Raw genomic sequence first — 26174 nt, 5'->3', positions numbered from 1 at the left:
AATATATATGTATTCATATGTTAGATCGGAGAATTGAGTCTTTCGAGTTTTAATCCAGTAGATGGCAGTAATGCAGCATTTTAGATGCAAACCGACTCTAAAAAAAGAACAAGAAGGACAGAAAACTAGGAGGATATACTTGTAATCATCATGCTTGCAATGGCCAGTGATCGACGCTTGGAGTCGCTGCGCGCTCTGCAGATTTGCCACTGAGGTTATGCGCCATATTGGCAGTCTCCTCCATCTCACCAAACGTCGAGCATGCATGTCTCAAACCGGTTACTGAGGAGATATCTGTAAATATTTACAGTCCCTTGCCAGACGAAATACAGTACCATGGAGGCCGTCAAAGCCTTTAACAACGAGGTTGGTTTAAAAGCGTTGCAAAATGTTGAGCGTATCGGTAGTAGAAAGGCTTCTTATTAACATTTGCGGTAGCTAACGTTAGCATTGACTAGCAGAAAATGAGCGGAGGGCTGCCTCACTTAAGGCCGCTGTCTGTGCACAACAATACAGCCATACTGTTGTCTTATACAATGGCAAATCCAACTGGTTTTGTCTAAAGTGCCCAGTTTATTAACGTGAAAAGAATGTGCCTCTTACTACACGCAGTGCAGGTTAGGCTACCAGTCTGAGCTAATATTTTCCACAGACTGGAGCTAATGTTAACTAGCTAAGCTACAACTTAGCAAACCCGCCTCAGTTGCGTGATAACTTGGCGAGCTAATGTTAGTTTAATATCGACATGGGTGAAATGTCTCGCTTCCCTCTGGCGCTTTGCCAGATAATGAATACCATGTAGCTCAATGCGGCTGCATTAGTTAGATGCCTGGAGTTTCTTAGCACGTAGCAAAACTGGCTTGTGATAATGTAGCAGACAGTAAACGCTGGTTATCAAAGGGCTCTGCTAACAGCGTAGCCATCATAAGTCTGCATTGACACTAAAGTCTGTCCTTTGTCATGGTCAATGTAAACGCTGACCTTACTATCCACTTATAGTTAACAGCTTATACGATTTAGATTCTAAATCTTGCTAAAAGCTGATTCAATTGTTAGTAGTAATGTGGTTTTAATGACGGTATCAAAACAATATTACTGGAGTCCGAGGCAAGCCCAGTTCATTATGATCTAAGTGGCTCTCCCAACCACTAACATTTATATATATATTCAAAAAAGGTCTAACAGACTATTCGAAAATGCATTGGCTTGTTGATTGAGCATATGGTTGTTGCATTATAATCATAAACATTATTATTATTATTATTGTTATTATTGGCTTTGTTCCATGTATGAGTTGTTATATTGTATGACAAAAGGTGTTTTCTCCTATCTCATTTCTTCTCCAGCTGTACTCGTTGAATGAGTACAAGCCGCCCATCTCCAAGGCCAAGATGACCCAGATCACAAAGTCTGGAATCAAGGCTATAAAAGTGAGTATGTAGAGTTGAAAGATGAGGCAGGTAATAGGGAATAAAGAACTCAAACACATTGAGTTTATGCTTTTATATTTGCAATATTATGTTAAGGGGGCAAAATGTGAAAGTGACTTTTTTTTTTCCTTCAAACAATTATATTTTTGTGTCAGTCACTAACTGTAATACAGTGTCTGACCTGATTGATGCAAAATAGGTATTTAAACATACAAATAACATTTAATGGTAAAGATGGTAAGATAATGGTAAATCTGCAGTTGATTCAATTCTCAGATAAAAATGCAAATGTAACACTGTGGGCTGATGACAACAATGCTAAAATCACGATGCAAGTGGCTGTATGCCCTCATTGTATTTTTACAAGCTGCTCACCGCCTCTTGATTTCTGAGTGGATCCATTACTAACCAATATGAGCTTGGATAAGCTTGTCCACACAACCGGTCTGATATAATAGTCCAGACATCCTGTCTCATCACCCTTCTAGTCTATAACACAAACAATCCTGTAGAAGACTGAGATGGACTTGTATAAGACATTACATTTCTTTCGACTATTTTCACAAACACCTGGGAAAAGCGTATCATCCTAAAATAGAACAAAGACATCTGTTGTCATTCAGGTACCTCTTTGTTACTGCAGGCTGAAACTCATGCCATACCAGCAGGTATTTGGTAGAAATATAAATAAGTAAGGCAGTGAGAAAGCAATCTTTGCTTATGGAAGGAATTCTGATGCATGAAGCAAACAGTATCATACATATTATTCTTATTAAAAATTTTCCATACGTGGCAATCATGACCAGCTGCAATCAGAATGCGTGATTTATGTACTTACTTTTGTTAAGAAGTGTTGGAGGTATGAGGTAGAGGGCTGCAGCACGATTGGGATCCTTTAGGACTTCATATGATTCCATATAATCATGTATTATAACAAGATTAAAACTGGAAAGCCAAACAAAAGAAAGTATCAGCCACTGTTGCATGATAGATAGTGAAGTATAGTAATGGAGTGCACTATTCAATATGTCAAGTATGTAGGATGTTTGGCAATGTAGGCCCAGCTACTTTATGGTGTTGCCCCTACCAAAGCTATTAGTGAGCAGCCAGCCACTAATGATCATCTGGGGAAAAAAAGAAAAAGAAACAATAAGAAAATGATTAAAAAGCACAATTGTATTTGCATTAACTGGTGTAAAATTTTAGAACTTTGTGCTTCCAATATATACAAAGACAAAATGAATTTTCACCTTAAGTATAAATAGCTGTACTTAAAGCAAAGAGCTCCTCTCTAGTATTAGAGTCAACTAAATGTGCTAGAGTGCCTTTGTTGAAGTAATGGGCATTTTGGGAAATATTTACACTTAACTAGACTTCAGGAAGTGACTGCATCCAGTCAAGAAACAGTCTGGCACATGACCCCCACAGAACCCCAACCTGTCATTTTTACTCTCTCCTTTTTGTACAGATTAAACAAACAAAGTCTGTATATGGTCACCGTCACAGTCCATATACACAAGTGCATTTATCAAAACAGAAGCATATCTGCTCCATCAGAAGGACTGAAAACTCTGCTGAAATACATCCTGTGTAGACAGCCATCGTTGGCAGTCGATGCAACTTGTACAATAGTAACAAACTGATAATTCCAATCAGTTAAATGTTGTAAGATCTACAAAATGCAGTTGCAAATCTATGTCCTAATTTTGTTTATCACATTTTGTGAAGTTACCCAGCTATAAATGCTACCCAAATTAGAAAGCAAGTCCTAACACTCCAGTCTGATTGAACAAAAAAAATAGCATTGCTTGAACCTTGTAAGAATAGTTGTCCTTGAATTACATATTTAAGTTCTTTCACGCTTTACTTCTTGTCTAAAATGTTCTCTTTTATATCACAGCAATGTAGATGCAAATGTACATACTCATAACATTATTTGTATAAGTCTTTCAAATAGTGATGAGGTGCGACAACATGAAAGTAAAATTGATGTAGAATCTAGACTTTACACGATCAGGATTTTTGGGACTGATCACTGATCAGTAAGTTTGAATAAACCGATCAAAAAAAACGTTATTGTCCGTCACATAGTGACAGGGCTCAAAACTAACTGTCGGATTCAAACAAACATGTCAGTGGTGTGGAACTTCTTCGGAGTAAATGAGACGGATAAAACACAAGCCATCTGCAATCTATGCAACGGGAGCATCTGCAAAAAGTTTCAACATGATAAAATTGATCGGATCGGCGAATTAACACATTACAGCGGATCTCACAAATTGCATAAAATATAAAATATCGACCGATCCGATATAGCCGATCAGATCGGTGTAAAGCCTAGTAGAATCCACTTCTCAAATGTGAATCCCTTATTAAATCTAATCAAGGTCTAATCACTTTTTTTAGCTGAGAAGGATGAAACTCCTGGTTTTTAGTGGCAGCCTAATTAATGTTCAAAACATGTGCAGACAACATGAAAATGATTCGAACAGCATAACATGAAATGTAAATGACACATTGAATTGATGGCTAAAGCCGACTGTGTTTGAGGAGCTACTTCAAATACTGAAGTTCCTGATTCACAACTATGAGATTAAAATGGTGACATGATAACAATGTAAATTTAACTGGCAGAATCCTAAACTGACATGAGGTGGCCAGCTAGATCATTTCTCGAGCAGACACTCATCAGACTGTGAACCTACAGAAATATTGTCTTTTTGCAGTCATAGAGTGTGGTTACAGACTGATGTGTCTTTTCACTCACAAACAATTTTTGTCCGAACGCAGACACCAGCTGCATAGAGCACATTAACCAGAGAACAGCAGAATGTATCAAATTAACATTATTTAGCAACATCTGATCTAATATGCAGCTGATGACGTCTGTTATTTTTTATCAGTGACAGAGACGATCAGCCTTTATGCTTTTCTATTGTTTCTTTCCTGAGGAAGGATAAAAGTTTGGATGAGCTCAATGAATCCAGGTAGATCACTGATTAGGAACCTGATCCAAAATGAAAGCAGCTATTAGAACCTACGTAGAAACCTCTTAATGTACAACATTGTTCATCACTGGCTCTTCTCAGGCATTCACAGCAGTGACATAACGGGAGTGCATTGAAAAGAAAAGTCAGAGTGTATTCAATACAAGCCCACTTTAACAGATTAGTTTTGTTAAGGGCCTCTAACATTGATCTCAACTGTAATGGAAAAACTTCTTTTTATATATGGTTCAGTCGCCATTTTGCCACTAAGATCATTTAGTAACTTGTCTCTTGTGTTTACACTACGTTACTCTTAAAGGTTGACGTCCAGCACTGGGCCTAATAAAGCCTTTCAGAGAAAAATGCTGATCAGCCATCACTGACCAAGTCCCAATGACCATCTATGTTCACCTGACATGCAGAATTGCTCAGCATTTTTTTCTGAGATGCTCACAGGAAAATATAAAAATAAGTTTAATATTATTCTGAACAAAACATATTATTAGTACACGCATTATTATTATTGTTATTAAGTAGTTAAAGAGTAAATGGCCTGATGCTGCCTGGGACACCAACCCTTAAAAAACAACTTTCTAATAATGTATTTTTCATGACATGTTTGTAGTTTTGTTTCTAAAGCTATTTGGTATTTCTGTACAGTATGTTGCTTGTGAATAACACCCGTTTCCCCTTCCCTCAGCAGCTCTCCGAGCTCCCCCAAAGCACTGAAAGTGAAGCAGGAGGATGGGGTGGAGAGAGTTACAAAGAGATAAGAGAATCCCTTACCAGCTTAGGTAGGAGTATGGGTTGTTTCACAAGGAAGATGGAAGAAGACTTAAATCATTTAATCTTAATTTGCTCCCACACACCCAGAGAATTGGCTCTTTTGCTTTTGTCACAGTGGGTTATAATACTAAGACAACCTCCGGATGTCATGTAGTGGTCAAATCTTGGTTTTGAGCTCTTGTGTTTTAAATTGGGTGCAATCTTGTCAATTCTCTTCTTGGGTTGTCTGATTTTAATATTGGTGGTTTGGGCTAGTTAATACACTTGAAAGTGAAGTCAGAATGTTTTTTGTGCTGCTGCATAGTGCACACAGCAGTAATCATCAGTGAGTGTAGGGTTGTGATTTATATTGACTTTTGTCTTTGGCTTTATGAACACAGTTTCAATAATTCAGCATTTATCCTCAACACAAAGTACATTGCATACACACACTTGCTGATGTGGTGTGTTGTAAGTTGAATGTTACTTTATATTGCACACATTATGCAGTCTTTAAGAGTTCGTAGTCATTCAGGAGTGAGCCATTATCAGTATCTTATTGACAGTATTGGTTAACATGATAGAGATTAGAGATAGAGGTATTTGACAGTGCTTAAACCCTGACTGTTTGTTGTGACAGGGCAGCAGTGATTTGTGTCTTGTGTACACACAGTGTGGTTGTGTTGTTCCATGTTGGCACATTTAGTGTTGAAATGTGAAAGGACTTGAAAGATTTCAGGCTTATCTGCTGATCTGTTTATGGGCTTTAAGATGCAGTTTTAAGTGTTGATGTGAATAATAATTTAGGGCTGTCACTTTTTCAAAAAAAGTTTTTAAAAATGAACACAATTTATCAGAAGTCATTTTGACACAACCCACGTAGCCTAATCAAAAACAGTCCAATCACTTACAGACGAGAGAAGTCTCCAGATTTGTTGTGGTTGTTACATTACTTCTGCAAACATTTTAAGACGGCAAACTACTTTACTACTTTATGGGTTTTCTTTCTGTGGTGTCAAATCAGAAATATTTCCACTGATTACGTCTCAGTTGGTTTGAGCTCCTAATTATCTGTTCAGCACAGTTCACATGTTCTCTCCTTTTTGCTTAAGTGAAGAGAACTATAGTGCTCCAGGCTTAAGTGTTTCCCAAAGTGGTGAAGCAGCACCCTACGCTGTCTTGAGGACACACTGTTGGTGCTGCAAAATTTTCATGTCATTATACTTTTTTTTAAATATAGTTTCACCTTTTTAAGCTGAGGTGACATTAACATGAATTATGCTTTGTTACTTTTTCAAATATATCAAAAAATAAGAAATCATGGCCCGTCCATTTAATCATGTTATGATCATAGACGCTTAGTGGTCGATGACTGTCAGCCATTGGTAACATTGACACCACCCTTATCAAAATGACAAAAATATTGTTGTAAATAGTGTAAATTCTGTTGATGAAATAAACAATAGAGCATAATATGAAATTTCACACGTTTTTCTATCTTCACACGATATATATACAGTCAAGCCCGAAATTATTCATACCCCTTTTGGACATGCCACTTTTTGTTCAAATGTAAATAAAAGCTGACTGAAATATTTTTTTTATCACAATGATGCCTTTTGTACATCGTCTTTTTAATCATCTTGGAGACGCCAGTGTCACTTCCGGTCAAAAAACAACTTGCTGGTTGAATAAAAGTAACTTTAAGTCAAAATTTGCCAGGGGTATGAATAATTTCGGGCTTGACTGTATATATATCGTTATATTATTCTTTATGAAAGAGTGTGTAAAAAAAGTTTGGAAGCTACTGGACTAGTTTAAAAGGACATGAGGACATTGTACATATGTTCCCGTAACCTACTGCATTGCAGAGCACAGTCTACTGCATTTACACAGGGAATTTTGAATCGAGATATTTCATTACAGATTTTCTTAAATTCCTACATTGGTATGATAGTTTGAATTTCAAGTAAAAAGTGACAGCCCTATGACAAATCTAACCCGTGGAAGAAAATGTTCCTGTCGGTGGACTGCACTTTGTCTATGCACTGTCACTCCCACCAGGTTGACCACACCACAGATTTTTTCTTATCTTGACCGATCTGACAGACTCAGACATGTGATGTCAGACAACGTCATTCGGTCTTACTCCAAATATTGTCCATTGAAATATGTGACCACATGCAGTTCATAAAATGAGCTACAAATGGTTATGGTCAAAGTTCACTAGCAGATAGCCAGTCTGTGGTTCACCAGTGTTGATAATTAACTGATAGCCAAGCCAATTAGCAGCTTTTAGGCTGGAGGTTAACATCTCTTTTCCTTTGCGTGTTGACTGTCTGCTCCTTTGTCAGTGCTGTGTCTTTCCCTCCCAACAGAAGCAGGAGGATGGGACAATAATGACACTCTTGAAATCTTGCTTCTGTGATAATTTCAGTGTATGCAGTATTTGTCGTCCAAAATCTACTTATGACAGATGGTTGAGAAATTGTTAAATAGTGTGAAGAATTTTTATAAATTAATGTGAACTTTGACCAAACTCTCTGAGTAGTGAGTCAAATACAACAATTATTTAACAATCCACTTGATGGAATTCATAACATATTTAATTAGTCACTTTTAATCTTTGACTTGATAGCTTCAACAGTAAGACAGGTGTTGCACAGTGACCAGCATTCATCAAGTGTCAAAGTGTGAGAGCTCATCCAGGATTATGTCCTTTTTTTTGTAAAGTCACATAGATGGTCAAAGGGACTTGGTCAATGATTTCCAAGATCAGCACTCCTCCTTGATGCTTGATAAATGCAACACAATGTATAGTCTAAGTTGCAATAAATTTAATTTCCAAGTTGCTTGAAAATACAGAGATTGCCATAAATTCCTATATAATGTCCAGAGCCTTTGAGTTCAACTGAAGAGAGAAATAAGGATTTTATTAGAGACAGACCTGTTCTTTTTTTCTAATCTTCCCACTATAAAGAAGAATCTACCTATATTTTAGGAAGAATCTCTCCTTTTTCCTGAGATGTGAGACATTTAAACAGGAATCCATTAAATGGTATAAAACAGTGACAGTATGAGAGCAAAAAATTAAACAGACCTTCAAAGGTAACTTATGGAATATGTAAAACTCTTGTAACTATCAGTCTGGTACTATGAGTCACATTTCAAAAATACAGCCCCCCATGTAAATCGTTTGTACCTGATTTGTGACTTGAGATCGACTTAGTCATAAATGTTGGTGTTACAGTTGTATGCAAAAGTTGTGGCACCCCTTGACAAATAATGTAGTTAGGTGATTTTTAAAATTGAAAGTATGTAAACACAGCCTCTCTGGGATGTAGAAACATGTCATACATATATATATATATATATATATATATATATATATATATATATATATATATATATATATATATATATAATATTGTGAAATGTGCAAAAGTTTTGGGCACCCTAATAGTTCAGACCGTAATAAGCTCATCAACAGCTGTCATTAAGAAATGTCAGCCAAATCCTCTGAAATCCTCTGACTCTTCAAACCTTGTGTGAACACTCAGCAACCACGGGTTCCTCTAAGCTGTGCAACACTTAAAAATGGAAGTTATTGATGCCCACAGTGCAGGTGAAGGCTACAAGAAGATAGTGAAGCATTGTCAGTGTGAAATGTAATTAAGAGGTGGCAGCTGAGGAGAACTGTGGAGGTCAAGATGAGACCTGGAAGACCAAGAAAACTCACAACAGCTCGTATGCTGGTGAGAAAGGCAAATCAAAGCAGACTCAACAGGGGTGTTGCACAGTTCAGCGATGCTTGTACAAATAAGGCTTTCAAGGAAGAGTCAGTAGAAGAACCTTACCTGTGTTCTCATCATAAAATCCAACATCAGATGAATGCAACATAACATCTACAGACGACTGATGTGTTTTGAAACAAGCGCTGTAGACTGATAAAGTTAAAATGGGGGGTTTTAGTACTGACTATGTAATGTGCCCAAACTTTTGCAAATGCCACAGTGTTTTATGACATAAAACATATCTATGCTGATCAAATTCAATTTAAAAAAATCACAAAATATGTTGTTTGTCAAGGAGTGCCCAAACCTTTGCATGCAGCTGTATATACATTAGAAACAAATAAAACTACTGACTTCTAGTTCCAATATATAACCATATATATCTCACTTATGAAGGGCTGTCTATCAGCCGTGACTTTAACCGCTGCAGTATTACAACATCAGCTGTCAGCAGGGATTATGGGCATCTGTGCCTTTATCTGAATGTGTCTGATGTTAAAATTGACTAAGCCCACTGCACTCCTGTTGACATGTACGTTAGATCTATGATTGATGTTTGACTGGGTAAATGAATGGTCTGGGTAATAAGGTATTGAATAGAGTTCTTAAAGTTTCAGTCATCTCAGAGTAAATTAGATGTTCTTGCTGTACAAACCACTCATAAAATGTTTACACTTATTGGAAGTGAAGCAGAAAAAAACATGGAAAATGCAGTTAAGCAGCTAATTCTATGTCCATCAATGTAAATTAAGGAAAAAGAAAACAAAAACAGTTGAATAGTTAAATTTTTTTTTTTTTAATTTAAACTAAGCTCTTAAAAATAATTAGTCCATAATATAACACACCACCCTGGGGTTTTGGCTGAGGTAACCTGGTCTCAGGACTGTGGTAGCATGATCAGACAGCTTGATTGCTAACTGACTGATTTACTGACTGTAGGAAAGTCAGACATATTAGCTTCTGGTCATAAACTGACCCATCTCTTTCACTTCTAGAGTTCTATCTGATTGAATCTTTACACAAAGCACGAGGCTCTTTTGTGTCCAGCCATTTTACGAAGGGGGAGGGGCTTGACCTCTCATTCAGGAAATATTGATTTTTTATATCCTTGTTTGTGCTGCTCAGCAAAATGATGCAGGCAGCAGAGGAGGAGAGATGTAGCTTAGCTGCAGTAAGTGAAGGACAATTATGGCTGAATATATAGCTGAATAATTAACAATTTTGTGGACAGCTGTTGTTAGCCTCCTAGCCATGCTAGCTATCGCCTTAATGCTTACAACTCTACACATGCTGCTTCCTGTGCTGTCTGCTTGTAATGTCTGTGGACATCCCATAATTCTCAGCATAGTTCCACCTTCACTCTGAGCAGATATCATCAGTAAAAGTAACTCCAAAAATACTCAGCAGTTTGAAAAGATAGTTTAAAACTTGTTTTAAATTTTGACAATGGACATCATAGTTTCAAAAATGTTCGTAACTGCTGTTGGTCAACTTTGTGTTGAGAATCAGCTAAAATACAAAAATACACTTAATAGCTTTTTATTAAATCCCTTAAGTCTTCACTACAAATATGAGTCTGGACAGACATGGATGAGACATTTGTAGTGTTTTTATTTTTGGCCTAGTCTGTGAAGTCCAAATTAGTTCTTAAAAATGTGTGACTCTCAAAGCCTATAACACCACACAGGTGTTATCACTGATCCTACATGATTTGTCCTCATCAGGACTTTGTGTGCATGTACCAACTGTGCTTGATTGACATCTCACACTTTTATTATTATTCATGTAACAACATGGAGATTGGTGGCCGCAGTTTCCAGCATGGCTGTGGCCAAACTCAACCTGAGCAGATAACCTGTTGGTCAGAAAGTCATATGTTGGTGTGCAGGGCCGTTAAAGTCCTTTCACATAAATGTAGAACCAAACTACATTTAATGCTGATATTATAACTCGTAAATTGTGTATAAGTTCACACCCATTGTTCACTGTCTTGTTAGTCAGACCAATCCTGCTGGAAAAAAACATTATCAGCTGTTTGGTCGACATATTTAATTTGGGCACATCATGCAATGTAGATTTGATTTTAATGTTCATTTAGACTTTTGTTGCTCAACACTACAAAAATACAAAGAGGCTGTCAGCAGAATAAAAGACTTTGCTGGTTACTACAGCATGGTGAGCTCTGAATTGGCAATAAGGTACTGTCAGATTGAATTGTAGCTTTTGGTTTTCTAGTTTAAGAAGAAAATTGTAAGCCCACATGCATAATTCCATAAATGTCAGACTGTGCTGATTGGTTGAGAACTCTGCTGAAAAGTATGCACATTCATAAACAAGTAGTTAGTTTGTGTAGTGTGTCAAAATGTTTGTAGTTTTATGTTGCAGTCTTAGAATATTTGCATTGCATTTGTTATGTTGTTTATATGTTGGTTGGTATGTCATCAACCTTTAAAACTGGTGTCCCTGTTATCCCAGGCACCAGTATATCATTTTTACATTCTCTCTGAGCTCACATTATCTGCAAAGTAGATATTATCCTTCACATACTTGATCAGACTCTGCAGTAGGCTGGAGCAGTTGCCTAGATACGGATCCACACTGCAGCAACTAGTGTATGAGCATGTGTTTTCTCATACTTTACAACAGTATGCCAATGCTCTGTATGCACTACAGCTGGAAATCTGTCGATTGGATTACATGATTCAGGGTGCTATGACTGTATTCAGAATCATTCTTAACCCATCTCTATTTTTGATTTAAATTGTTTATTTACCATGTGACACTATATCTATTTATCCATCTATTGTCTATTTGTCTAGAGAGAGAGAAAGATCTTTATAAATATATATAGATGTGTGCAGGTATTCAGGCAGTGCAGCTGTCATCTCATCACACTATCAACCTGGTTTTCTGTTTGCTCGTTGCTTTTCTCATGTACACGTGACTGTCACAGCTCAAATGTTAATCACACTGTCTTACACTCATCTTATAGGCTCTATATGTATGTGAGACACAGTAACAGGCTGATTGCAATCATGCTGCTAACAGCTCAGTTTCTGTTTGATTAACTGTTGATTCAAAATAAAATCAGCATCAGCCTAGTAGGATGAGAGAAATGGGAGCTCAGTCCATACAGCCCCGGATAAGTTTTCCAGCTATAAAATGATGATTCTGATTTTAGTTTGTCATCACTTTATGGGGAACAAAGATAGGGCTGCCCCTGACCCAAGACTTTGGACCATTAGTCGACTAGTCGTTACACCTTTTATGATATTAATTTAATTATTGAAATATTTTTGGGGCATCAGAAAATGGTTTGAGTTCCCAGGCTGAGAGATAATGTTATAATTAACATAGTTAACACAGTGCTACATTACAGAGAAATGCCAAACCATAATAATGAGCCTTGAATATATAAATTTTAACAAGCGCACACCCAAAGTGAGCCGCCTGTTACAGACAGTGAATGTGAGACTGACTTACCTTTTTTAGTCCTGTGGGTCAGTCAGTTCTGTTAAGTGATTCTCATTTTAGGCTGTTTGCCGGCAGGAAAGTGTCAAAACTGACAGATACTTCCAGAGGAATCTGTGCCTCTGTTTATCACAGCGGCCCGGGTCACTGACTGAGTGATGACTGCTGATTAACATGTATTAATATTCTGTTTATTTAAGGCTCATGTTGGCCATGTTGTTATTTGTTTGGGTTCTGTAAAGAAGGCACCTGTACTCTCGAGTTACTGGTTTCAGTCTCAGATCTTTTCAGGAATGAAATAGATTGCAGGCTGTAAAAAACTTCTGCTTTCTAGCAAACTGGCTGCTGCCACTCTCCCTTTCATTCCTGACATACATATGTTTCACTCTTTTCACTGCATGCTTCACTGGACTCACACGGCAGTCACAGCTGAGTTCAAAGCAAAACAGTGAGATACTTGGATTGTTTTTAGGCTGATCTTTTGTCCATAAGATCAGATATTCCTTTATTAGTCCCACAATGGGGACATTTATAATGTATAAAGTAAATGTTATTTACAACATAGTCTGAGAATTGCAGATGTAAATTATCTTTATACATATCAGTTGTCATTGCCACAGTGTGCTGTTAGTGCTGTTGTATTTTGCAAGCGTCATGTTTTCCTGAACATTTGTTATCGCTCTTGTTTTGAGCTCATCTGTTCTTCTTTTAGTTTGTGTAGTTGACAGCTTAGCTCTTGCTGCAGCTATGGTGATTTAAGCTGGGTGTTTGTTAGTTTGTTTTTGTCAAGGCTATTGATTGAAAAAAAATGCTTCCTTGCTGCTCACTGATAAGTTTCCATGAAAGTTTTTCAGATAGATAGATGGATAGATCTATATTATCTATCTATAATAGATCTTTATTGTCATTGTATATGATACAATTTCAGTTTGAGCAATCTCTTTCAGATAGCAGCACAGAATAAAATGTATATGTGTGTGTATATGTATATATATATATATATATATATATATAATTAATTTTCTCTTGCAGTAGCCTTTTATCTGCCGCAGAAAATGTGCAGAGATATTAGTGTTGATAGTTCACACAACACATCCTGGTTTTTAAGAATTAGTCAGTAAACTCAGCATTATCTGACGCAGGCTGGAAACTTTGCACTTCTACTTACAGTTAAAACATTTCGCTGTGTGTTTCAGCTTCTGTCAAACTACCAGTCTAAGCTTTTCAAAATAAAACCTTTTGTTATTGAGCACTATCTCATTATTATTATTATAATTAAAAAATCGTTTCCCCTTGATTTTATTAGTTTTGAGATCGTTTGGCCCCTAAATTGTAATCACGATCACATACTTTCAGAATGTCTAGAAAAGAGATTTTTATTTACATTACTCATGAAATTACTATTGGCACGATCAGTCTTTATTGAAGTTGACTTGACAGTAATATCCTCACTAGATACTCTATATTTTATACTCAAATCACATAATATATTATGAACATGCCTGCAGTTACTTGACAAGAGTTTTCATCTGTCACTTTATTCAAGTGAAATGATGATATTCCACACATTGGTCCCTGTGATGAAACATCAACTCTCAGCAGTTATTCTCTCTGTACTTTGACTCCATCTACTGGCTGATTGTAGAACATGAGCTTTTCATAAGGAAATGTTGACATAGACCGGTACTGCAGTCAACTTAAATTAGTGTAGCTTAAGACAAATCGGTTCAACTTAAGACAAAATGCTGTTTTTGGTTCTTGATCAAAGTCCCTCTAAATATGGCTGTGACCATGTTAGTGTGTACTGTAAAATAAGAAGGGTACATGTGTAATCCTTTAAGTTGTTTCACCCTGCAGCAAAGACTTTCCTTCATTGAATTTAAATTGAATTTCAGTACTTGTGAAGATCCGCCTGTGCATGCTTTGTGAGCTGCACTGCAGACTGTTTGACCTCATACAGTTATAGGTTGTGTTAATTTGATCAGCCATCATACAGAGTTAGTGTCAAAAGCTCAGCAGAAATGTTTAATCTCCGTGCTTTTTTACCCTCAAAGTTTAGCTGCAGCACAAACAGTTGTTGCTATGCACAGGACCCAAGCTTCACCCTCATCATCTCTCCATAGGAAAATATTAGCTGAATTTTTCTATTGAGCCTAAGAAGACTATTATTCATTAATCTGTGGCTCTTGATTAGTACTGATTGGGATTGTTTTATTTACCTGTAAATAGTACATAGTAGGAACATACATTTCCTAACCTTGACAGAAGGTGTCACTAGAAAAGAAAGCACGTCTTTTTTTTTTCTTTTTCTTTTTTAATCTGCCTGTGTAGGAATTAATTGGATATTGTTGTTATGATTTTAGCATCCAATTATTAACACAAAAAAGCAATCTGCGCCTCAAGTGATGTGACTGCAGGGTAAAACTTCAGAGAGTTCAGAGGAGGCTGTCTGTGTGCAGTGGAGGGAGAACGAGTCAGTGCAGGTACATCTGTCAATTTGGGAGAGAAAGAGAGCGTGAGAGCGAGGTGTGCACCTTCAAAATTAGTAAATCAGTTTGTGTGAGGCAAAGATTTATTGGGGCAGGCCAGCACAAGTAAATAACTATGGGAAACCTGTTGTGGATGTGGTTTCGTCTTATTATAGCTCTCAAATCATATCACACTGACATACATGAATATTGTTCTTGCTTGATCTAAATTTGAACTTGCACAACAGTCTGCACAAGCTTATAAAATACTGCAGTGTTTCCCAACATACAGGTTGCATGTAGACTGTGTAGCCAAAATACAATATAATGCTCAATAATGATTTAATTGTGGTAATTAATCTGAACGCTGCTATTTTCCAATTTGGCCATCCTAAAGCCATACTATAATAATCCATTAATACTATAAACAAATACCAGTTCAAGCCAAAATCTATCTGACCATGACCAAAAAGAATCTAGCAGGGCTATAGACTGTACAACACAATTAAAGTCATCAGTTCTGTAAATTGTATCTGTAATCACACTTTATGCACTATATACTACATTTTAATCCCATTTTTTAGTCTTTGTAAATTTGTCCAATAAAAGAATAATGAGGGACTACTTACAGTTTACATTCATTACACTGTTTGCACCAGTGCTTCTTTCTGTCACACACTCTAAAAATCACAGTTTACCTTCTTTTGCATACCTTACAAAGCAAGGACAAAACAGCTTGGAAGATGACATTTATATCTCAGAATTTCCTCCAGAGAATTGGTGGAACTGCCAAAATTTCAGTTGATCCAACTGTTCTTAATGTCAGTAATGGTGTTCCTGGTGTTTGGATGGATTGGTAGTGTGCAGGAGGAACAACAAAGGGAAGAAAAGTAACATTCAGCACACATGCCTGTCTTGCCTTTTCTGTCCATTTTCTTTCATTTTATTTAGTTAGAGATCTTGATCGTTTAATTTCATCTGCATTGTTTTGCTTTACTGCTGCTTTAAAACACTGCTGCTCATGTCACTCATCACACAATGTTTTCTTTCCTTTGCTTCCCTTTCAGTTCTACAAGCATGTTGTCCAGAGTGTGGAGAAATTCATACAAAAGGTGAGTTGTATCTTAGATTTAATTCTCAGTCCCACCAAATTTTAATGCAGCTAAATATTGGAAGTTAAACAACACTGAAAATACATCATTTAAAAGACATTTGCACTCAAGTATGATGCAGAGGTGATTTCAGTCAGAAATATGATTTCCCTTCTTAAATCTCAGCCAGTCTCAAGGGAAATGTAGAATGCCAATAGATCCCAGACGGTAAATTGAACAACTTTCCAATGCTTAAAAAATGTACTGACCAGCCATCTGTTTGTGTATTGACAGTGCAAACCAGAATACAAGGTCCCAGGCCTGTACGTCATCGACTCCATTGTCAGACAGTCACGACACCAGTTTGGCACAGAGAAGGATGTTTTTGCCCCACGCTTCAGCAAGAATATCATCATGACGTTCCAGCACCTCTACCGCTGCCCCTCAGATGATAAGGTGTGACAATTTTTAATAGGGTTCTATGTTTCTCTGTCAAGTTTCATTTTTGTGGTTTGTCATGCTTCTATCAGAGTTCATATTGGACCCTTTGACTTTATCCGTCCATTTTACCAAAAATATTGTTTAAATACTGTTTCTTTTGTCATTTGTACTTGTGTTTGCAGAGTAAGATAGTGCGAGTCTTGAATCTGTGGCAGAAGAATGCTGTCTTCAAGAGTGACATCATACAGCCTCTGTTGGACATGGCTGCAGGGATTCCTCCACCTAGCGTCACCCCCGTCATGCCCAGCAGCGCTGCCCCAGTCAATAACACTACACCTGGTCAGTCAGAGAGCAAACAATTCCAACTTGTTTGACATCACTAGATTACTTGTTTGGTTGATTCATGCTTTATTTTACAACACGTCCATCTGTATATTCAGGCACACCGGCGACCCCGGCCACCCCAGCTAACATAGTCCAGGGTCTGCCTGACTGGGCTTCCCAGATTACCAACACAGACACTGTGGCTGCTGTGGCACAGATCCTACAGAGTCCCCAGGGACAACAGGTGAGTGAACATGTCCACCCAACTTTTATTAAACAAACTAAATAATGATCCAGTACTGTTTAATCTTAATCTTCAATAGCCCAATACCTAGTCCTTGTTTCAAATCCTCTGTTTTGTCACTTGCTACTGGTACCAGCTTCAGCAGCTGGTACAGAGTCTGCAGATGCAGCAGCAGAAGCCTCAGCCATCCCTGCTGCAGGCCTTGGACGCTGGCCTGGTGGTTCAATTGCAAGCTCTGACAGCTCAGCTTACTGCAGCTGCTACTGCCAACAGCCTCAACCCCCTGGAACAGAGGGTCTCCTCTTTTAATAAGGTAATGCTGGAGTCAGCAGCCACTAGTCTCTCATTTCTTGCTTCATCAGGTGTCTCCAAATGTGATTATTTTGTATTTGTTGCAGAAACTTTTGGGTCCGTTTGACTTTGGGAATGATTCTGAACGTGGTGAAGAATCTAAAAAGGACTCCTCATCGTCTCAGCTGTGAGTTCAGCAGGTTTTTTATCATCAGACTAACAGTTCATTCCACCTGAGTGTTTGTATCTAATCAAGTTGTTGACCACTTCCAGGCCCATGGTGTCAGAGCCCATAAACAGCTCCTTATTCCACCAGCTAGCTGAGCAGCTACAACAGCAGAACCTAGAGCAGTTTCAAAAGCAACTGCTGGAGCACCAGCAGCACCAGCAGAAGGTAGGTAGACACACACAGCACTATTCACCATAGTGTTTAGCAGATTAATTGATAATGATACCAATCATGAGTTGCAGCCCTAACAGGTACATTGCTCTTGTACTTTTCCAGGCTATGAGCATAGAAGGGCAAGATTCTATCTTTGGACAAGAGAACTCTGTTGCAAGCGCTCAGGGCAGCAGCCAGTCACAGCTTCCTGACCCTGAGAACAAGCTGGATGACTCCATAGACAACCAACAGCAGGTATGCCTGGCCAGTGAGACTTTACCATTAAAATATTATACTCTGGTCATATTTATGTGCTTTTAGTACGGGGATTATTTTTTCAGCTCAAGGACCACAAAAAGGCCTGATGTTTTAGATGTGTTAGTAATGAAAGTAGTTTCTACATCACCTGGTTATTTCTGTGTAGGAAGGTGTTGAAATTGTGCTGTTTTTTAGGACATGGATCTGGATGAGGGTCCAGATGGAATGGAGGAGGAGATCTTTGAGGCGGAGGAGAAGAAAACTGTCAGCACACGCTCCAGAACACGCTCTAGATCACGCTCCAGGTCTGTCTTGCTTATTTCTGAAATCTCATTTTGTGGTTTTAAATAAACACACACACACAGGTTAGTAGCTCACAGTAGTGTATTTTTAAAGCTGACAACTTCTTCAATCTAATTATGCACTGTAAAGGTTTTGCTGAAAAAGAGCAAAATTAAAACAAATTTAAAAAAAAAAAAAAAACAATTTCTGTAAGTTTTGTTCTCTGTCTACAGATCTCCCAAAAGGAGAAGGTCCAGGTCCCGCTCCGGCTCTCGGAAACGTAAGCACCGTAAGCGGTCACGCTCACGCTCCAGAGATCGCAAGAGGAAGTCTTCACGATCATACTCAAGTGAAAGACGCGCCCGAGAGCGAGAGAAGGAACGGCAGAAGAAAGGACTGCCTCCAATACGATCAAAGACTCTAAGTGGTAAGAGGAAGTCTTACTTATATTATTTTAATATCTTTAATTATTGTTTTTGCCACTGCTTCTGATGGGTAATGATTGTTTTTCTTTCTTCTCCTAACTAGTGTGCAGTACAACACTTTGGGTGGGCCAAGTGGACAAAAAGGCAACTCAGCAAGACCTCACCAACCTATTTGAAGAGTTTGGCCAGATAGAGTCTATAAATGTAAGTAGACATTTCTCCCTACCAACCCTTTAATTTACTTCAAGTGTATTTCATTTTTTTTTGTCATCAGAGTCTCAGTTTGTCATTGTTATTGTGACCATAATCTGTTGTTCTCCTTTTATCATTTACACATTTTTATCAATTATACATGTATTGTAACTCCATTGTTTAGTCATGTTTTGTTGTTTAACCGTCTTTTGTCCTATTTAATCTGTGTGTGTGTGTGTGTCGGCAGATGATCCCCCCCAGAGGCTGTGCCTACATCTGTATGGTCCACAGACAGGATGCGTACCGCGCCCGCCAGAAGCTAAGCACTGGCTCCTTTAAAATTGGCTCCAAGATCATCAAGGTATGCAATGACTTTATACTGTAATTTGATTGATTGTATTGGCATTCTCTCTGCAGTTTCTTCTAATTTAATTGTTCATTTGACCTCTAATGGTGAAACCTCAGAGATAGTTTAGGTTTTCTTTTACACTCTCAGAAATGTCTTTGAAAGAGCCTCTATGTCCTGATGGTCATGTTATGTGTATCTGATACAGATCGCATGGGCTCTAAACAAGGGGGTAAAGCAGGAGTACAAGCAGTTTTGGGATGTTGACCTTGGTGTCACCTACATACCTTGGGAGAAAGTGAAACTGGATGACCTGGATGACTTTGCTGAAGGAGGAATCATTGACCAGGAGACCGTCAACGATGGTGAAAAGAAATGCATTCATTTACTGATCTTCCTTTGGCTGAAACATTTAAGTGTACTGACTCAGTAGTAATACTTGTTAATGGAGAAGTGGGACATGCAGTCAAAGTTTGTATAACACACGATGAAAGCATAATGCAGATATGCAAACACAGACACTTCTTGGCATTTGATCATCTAATAGGGTTTGTTTTCTCCACTCCCTCAGCTGCTTCTTTTGTTATGGTAATGCCCAAAATCCTTCAAGAAATCTCATCGGCAGCCCACCACCCTGATAGAGATGAAGACAAAAATTGAAATTGAAAAAGCACAACTAAACTGCCAAATCCAAACAAAGAATCCGATGATAATTTTAAACATTGTTTCATCTTTTTTGTCTTGTTTGTGCAGAGTGGGAAGCAGCCAAGAATGCTGAGCCAGCTAAGGAGGTTTCAAGCCAGCAAGTAAGCGCTGAGACTACAGCAGCATCCAACACCCAGAATGAGACGTATAACCAGCAGGTCACCATGATGCCTGTGCAGGTAATGAAGAGGGTCTGTTTCAATTAGTGGTCTATAATGTTTGTTTGTGTGACTGTTTCATCCATTCTGTGGTCAGTTACATTGTCCTCCAATGTCACAGTTGTCATAGACACTTGTCAAACCACCACTAAGCAGCATAATCCACTTCTCTGCTCTGTGCACATGTGTGTAAACATAGAGCATATACAAAGTAAACAAATCCTCACTGACTAGAGTGGAACCATTTGCACAGATTTGGGTTTTGGTGGTGCTAAAGGTAAAGAAAATATATGAACTGTAAACTGGTGTTTGGCCATGCAGTGGTCAGTGAAATTTAAGTGTTTAATGCTTGTGTCTTCCAGCTGCCAGTGGCCCAGGCTGTTTCCAGTGCAGTGGGTTTGGTGCCTCCTGCCTTCCCTGTCACCATGGGCATACCTCCACCAGGCTACGGGCCACCACCACCCTTCATAAGAGCTGGTTTCAACACCTCACAGCCTCCTCCAGGTAAATGCAGCAGACTCAGTCATGTTGACAATCAGACCGACAGAACTTCACAAGCTAACACATACTTCTTTCTTGTTGTGCAGGTTTTATGCAAGCAGCACAAACTGCAGCCATGGCTTCAGCAACTTCTTGTAAGTATTAAAGGCGTGCTAATGCTATGACTAATACATGCATATAACATTGTTGTGTTCCTTTTTAAGGAAATCAGCTGAACATTTTTAGCCTAGATTAAATGTGTTGCTGTTCCTTTACCCTCCTGTGGCTCTAGTGCAACCTTCAGTGGCATCCGGCCAGGAAGCTGTCAAGGAATCACCATTCAGTGCTATGATCCCTCCGACGAGTATCCCTGGCAGCTTCATGCCCTCAGCTATCCCTGGAGCCGGTGTGTTTAACCCAGTCGGAATGCAAACTCAGCAGGCCGGCAATGAGAAAATGCCACAGTCTGCTGATGGTATGGATGCTGCTGCAGAGCTTACACTACAAGGTGAGGCAATGCCAACAAGTATTTTCTTTATTAATGTTTTTATGTGCAAGAAGAGCTGTAACGTTTTCATAATATTGTGTTTTGTCCCCAGGCATGCAGAATGCAGTACGCAGCGGAATGGGTCTTCTTGGCATGCACCCCACTGCCTCCCTCACCCACCCACTGCACCAGTCTGGTCTGACTGGTCAGAGAATGCCTGGACTGTTGCCAATGGATGTGCGTCCTAACCTCCTCCAGCCTGGAGCTGCCGCACGTTTCCCACTCTTAATGCAGCAGAGCCCCGCCCAGCAGGCTGCTGTACTTCTCGACAGCTCCCTCCAAGCTCAAGCCCGCGCCAGGGCCCCCTTTTCCCAGTTAGACCCCTTCAACAGAGCCCCCAACCTTACCAATGAAAATGTCTCTAAGACAGAAGAGGAGTCTTCTTCTGGTGCTGATGAGGGCAAAGACCAAGACTACCGCTTCCCCCCAATGGAAAAACAGAGCACAGGCCTGCTGAGGACGCCTCCGCCAGAGCAAAGGGAGGCCCTTGGAGGTGGTGCAGGAGGCAGGCCTGCCTTGCTCCAAACCCCAGGATCTCAGCCCGCCAGAACCAGTCTGCTGGGACGTCTCCAGGCTCTTGCAGGCTTTACTCCCGATAACCGCTGGAGCCAGACCAGAGGGGACTTTGATGAGCGAGACAGCATGCGAGGAGGTCCTCAGGCTCCAGCAGGTCCAAAAGGCTTCCAGGAGGAGCGCTCCACAGCAGGGCAGAACTATCCCAACCGCTTTGATAACCGTCCTGGGACAGCAGGAGGAGCAGCTGGGCCTGCTGTAAATGCCGGAGCTGTTGGGGGGCCGCAGGCCTGGAATCGTAGTGGTGGTGGTGCCACAGCACCTTTTGACAGTGAACTACATCAAGACCTAGATGAACGAAGACGCCCATGGGACAGGCAGAGAGACAGAGACGAAAGAGATTTTGACTTCAGGAGGGACATGAATGGAAACCGTCACAGCCGTGAGAGAGAGCGTGAGAGGGAACGCGACAGGGAGAGAGACAGGGAGCGAGGCCGAGATCGTACTAGAGAGCACGAACGCGACAGAGACCGCGAGAAAGAGAGAGACCGCGAGAGGGAGCGTGAACGCGGGGGCTGGACACCTCTTCTCCCTCTACCCACACCTCTGCTTCCAACTCCATCGCTTAATCCCAACCTGTCCCTGAACCAAGGCAAAATGCTCGCCCCGCTCAAATTGAACCCTCAGATGCAGGCACGATTCCAGTCCCCACTTCTGCCCCAAGCTCAGGCCAAACCTCCTCTCTTAGGTCTGAATCAGCCGCTGCCGCAGGTTCAGATTAAGTCTCCACCTCCATCACAGAACCAAGAAGCTGTGCCCGAGCCCCAGCCAGAAACCCCCACTCTGTCTGAGACACCTCAGGCACAGTCACCCCCCTCAGCCCAATCCCCATCTGACAGCAAGAGTCAGAGCCTGTTGCCTGAGGCTTTCACTGAGACCCAGTCATCACCACAACTCGAGACCCCACCCACAGAGTCACCGTCCCTGCCCGCTGCCCAGTCCCCCTCCAAGACCATCACTTCCCCAGACACTGAGACCCCAAGCCAAGCCTCACCACTTGTTGAGGCTTCATCCCAGGACTCACCTGTGGCCTTCACACAAGCTGCCAGCCCCCCTGAAGAGACTACTCACTCTCTGGAGGAGCAGGAGAGCCCACAGGAGGAGGAAGAGGAGGAATCACAAGAGAACGCCTCCTCTCCCCAACCTCTCTGGGTCAATGGATCTGGGATGGACAATAGCACTGTGTCTGAGCCCACACCCGAGGCCTCTCCTGAGCCCACTCCAGACCCCTCCTCCGACTCCCTGCTCCCTGAAAGTGAAGCAGAGCAGCAGCAGGAGCAGCAGCTTGCCTCTCCTAAGGACGTAGACAATGAACAGAGTGAGCCCATGGAGGAAGCTGCAAGTCAGCCAGTGGTAGACACTGTCACAGACACTGAGGGGACATAATCATCACTCAGTAGGTAAAAGATCATTTTGTAAAGTTGTCTCTTCTTCTCTGTACTCATGTCAGCAAACCACCACCACCACACGGGACATGATGAATTACTGACTCACATCAGTTATTGTCTGATAACCAATAACAAATGATTTTATCTCTCACAAATACCAGTGTACTTAAATAGAAGGCTCATTAGCAGATTTATTGATAGAACATTTTGTTTGTATTTTATTTCCTTTTTCCTTTTTTAAGTTGTAATGCCACCCCACTCGTTTTAATTAATCTAAGCTTGGTGAATTTTATTGAATTGCCTGCCAAAATGTTTCAATTGTATATGGGGGAAATTAGCTTTTGACCTTCCTATGGAAGAGAGTAAGAAAATCCTGGCTGTTCGACAAAGGATTGAATACAGTTACACATGATACTTGAAAAATGGCAGTTGCTGGCCCATTTCTGTCTCCTCTTCTTTTTAAAATGCTGCTGCAAAGTTTTCAATGAATGCTTTTGTGGTGTCCTCCAATGCTTTCTGTTTCTAAAGCAGAACAAATAGCCTGCATACAGTGAGACCAGTCCAGCTGCTTATAATTGGAAGAATGGACATTTTTAAAAATGAAAAACATGAAAATGTTGTATCCCCAAAATAAATGTCTGTAATTTGTTTCTAATTATATACAGTGAACACAAGCAGAAAATTACATGCCAGGGGGAAGAAAAAGAAAATGAACGGAGGGATGTTGTGGATGTCGGGGTGCATATTGTTTTAGTGTGAAATAAACATGCTTTGTCTGTTTAAACACATGCTTTAGGACTGTTTTCTGACCCAGGACCAGTGGAAACTAGGAGTGCTTTACAGACTCGTACACATTGCGTGCTGTCACTTCAGTCGATTTGATGTTCTCGTAACTCAAGTTGCTGCTATACCATCCATCCACAGAGCACTTTGTTGGATGCAACCGTGGGACTTGTAGTTTTTTAGTTTCTGATTACTTCAGCCTGTATGTATCCCCCTAAGCTTTTGCTGGGTGACTGTTGCGGATGGGATTGTGCCTTTTTTTTGAATGGATTTGTCGTTCATGATGCTACCCAACACTACTGTGTGATTTACTCCAGACTGACTGTGCGTGCCACTTCGTGTCAGATGGCTCTATGAACAGAAAGCTACCTGCACACAATTTGACTGGCCTACCGTTTGAATGGCAGCTGGGCAGTTTGTACAGCACTCACCTAGAGGAGAACAAAGTCTATATACTCTATTGTTCTGTGCATGCAGGACTGTAGCCATGTTTTTAACCTTCCTGTCTCTTGTTCCTCTCATACATATAGTGCTTTTTCTTTTGAGACCATACTACTAGAAACCCATTAGTCTACTGTTCTCTCAGACCAAATGTCTACTACAGGAGTTGTGATGTTGAATAAAAGTTTGAAGGTGGATCAGATATTTTCCCCCTTTTTATTGTCATGAATCCAGATTCTGGCCAATCAGATGAACTCTTGCACACACAGCCACACTGTAGCACCAAACTCGAGAGTAGAATACAACTCATACTAATACTAAAAACTGGCACATGCAGTTTAAACAGATGCAAGTGTATAGAGATTATGGGATATACATATTTAGCATACCAGGCAGTGCTTATAAGTATTTTATTGCTGAGGATCTCTGATATAAAAAAACAAAAAAAAAACAGACTAGACTCTTAAGTTGACTTGGCGGCAACTATAGAAGGCAGCAGAAACATACTGGTATCATGGGAAAATGCCTCCTGAGACACCGAATAAAGGTCATTTCCACACTTGAGAACACCACATCACACTGTGTTTCACACCTATCCATAAAGGTGTAGATTATTATCCAATGACTCCTCACTACGGCAAATTATTAGCTGTATCCATGTATTTTTTCCTATAATAAGAAAAGCACCCATCTGGCGCTTACTTCAACAGAATAAAAGAATCAGAGTATATAAATAAGGGGCGTGTAGAAGGAGGTAGGAGAATATGCGCCCTCCACCCCTGCACTGCCACAGCTGGAGGAAGTGCTCACTCAGCACACACCAGCCCTAAGAGCTGCTTGCTATACTTCAGTGCAGTAATGGTCCAGCTAGTGTCAGAAAACACAAGCTTGAATATTTATTTTAAACAATGGCCTACATCACAGTGTCTACTGATGCTGTTTCAGCCATTTTTGAATTTTTTATACAAAAGTTGGAGAAGAGGAGCACAATACGTTGCTTTATGCCTCTACATCCAGTTACAGCCTATTATCAAAACACTGACAATCAAAATATTTATTCCAGTCTCCTCCTCCTCGAGGCCTGAGAAGGGATACAGCCGAGCTGAAAACTTCCAGTTGTGTGTCTTTTAGTGCAACTCAGTCCATAAATTTCTAGCTTCTCCACCTGACTCTCCCAAAGGCCCGGGCAGCCAGCCAGGTCTCGCCTCCTGCTGACCTCCCCACAGAGAGATTTGACAGGCTGAGATTTTGAATCAACCGCTATCTGCCCTGAAACAGACACACTTGCACACAGCGGTTGGCAAGTGCTCTGCTGGACGGCAATAAAAATAAATCCTCAGCACGGAGGTCCAGCATCCGTCAGTTACGTATCTGTAGCAGGGAAAAAAGTGCATGTTTGCTAATGAAGGCTGTTTTATTGGTTAAACACAATAAAATGAGGCATCTGCATTCAGTCAAACAGAGCTTAGGAATAAACAAACTATAATTTTTGTGCATTTCTTTATGTGCAAACCTTATATTAAGGCTCATGCAGCCGGCAAGCCAAGGACTGCTCCTGTGCCAAACTATTTGCACATCATTGCCAGCCAATGCTCCAAACCCGAGCCAGGCCCATGAGCAACGAGCGAAAGCAGGCGTGACCTTTAGTTGAGGATTACCCCAGCATGGACAACTAATGAGAGCACGAGAACCAACCAACATGGCGTGGAATACTCATTCACCGACAACTCATACCCAGGCAGTTGTGCCAACCATGTGGTTTAGACTCTGCAGGTCCAAAACAGAGACGTTCCCTGCTGGGAGGAAGTCAATTAGACAAAGTGCTGAAGGTTCAGAGATAGCTTGTAAATGGGTTTTATTAAGACGTGGGGGGGTAAAGGATCAAATCTCCTGGTCTGATACTGACTG

The 26174-nt window shown here is 40.2% G+C and overlaps 1 protein-coding gene across 2 annotated transcripts; it reads left to right on the top strand.

Moving 5' to 3' along the window:
* Nucleotides 1–249: 249 nt before the first annotated feature.
* Nucleotides 250–24431, top strand: scaf8 (SR-related CTD-associated factor 8). Of its 2 annotated transcripts, XM_053336108.1 has the most exons (20): nt 250–366; nt 1347–1430; nt 15983–16027; nt 16301–16462; nt 16630–16786; nt 16888–17015; nt 17152–17328; nt 17414–17493; nt 17580–17700; nt 17812–17943; nt 18142–18251; nt 18462–18655; nt 18757–18857; nt 19093–19206; nt 19400–19556; nt 19945–20075; nt 20417–20558; nt 20642–20689; nt 20827–21042; nt 21134–24431. In XM_053336108.1, exons 1-20 carry the CDS (start codon nt 337–339, stop codon nt 23038–23040), a joined length of 4236 nt encoding a protein of 1411 aa, XP_053192083.1. In that variant the 5' UTR covers nt 250–336; the 3' UTR covers nt 23041–24431. The 2 variants fall into 2 exon arrangements, with proteins under 2 accessions (XP_053192083.1, XP_053192084.1); XM_053336109.1 differs by lacking the exons at nt 250–366; nt 1347–1430 and adding an exon at nt 5142–5211.
* The last annotated feature ends 1743 nt before the right edge of the window (nt 24432–26174 follow it).

The sequence above is a fragment of the Scomber japonicus genome, chromosome 16 (assembly GCF_027409825.1).
Source record: "Scomber japonicus isolate fScoJap1 chromosome 16, fScoJap1.pri, whole genome shotgun sequence".
Lineage (NCBI taxonomy): Eukaryota > Metazoa > Chordata > Actinopteri > Scombriformes > Scombridae > Scomber > Scomber japonicus.
Note: the sequence above shows the minus strand (reverse complement) of the source record. Positions and strands in the feature narration are given on the sequence as shown.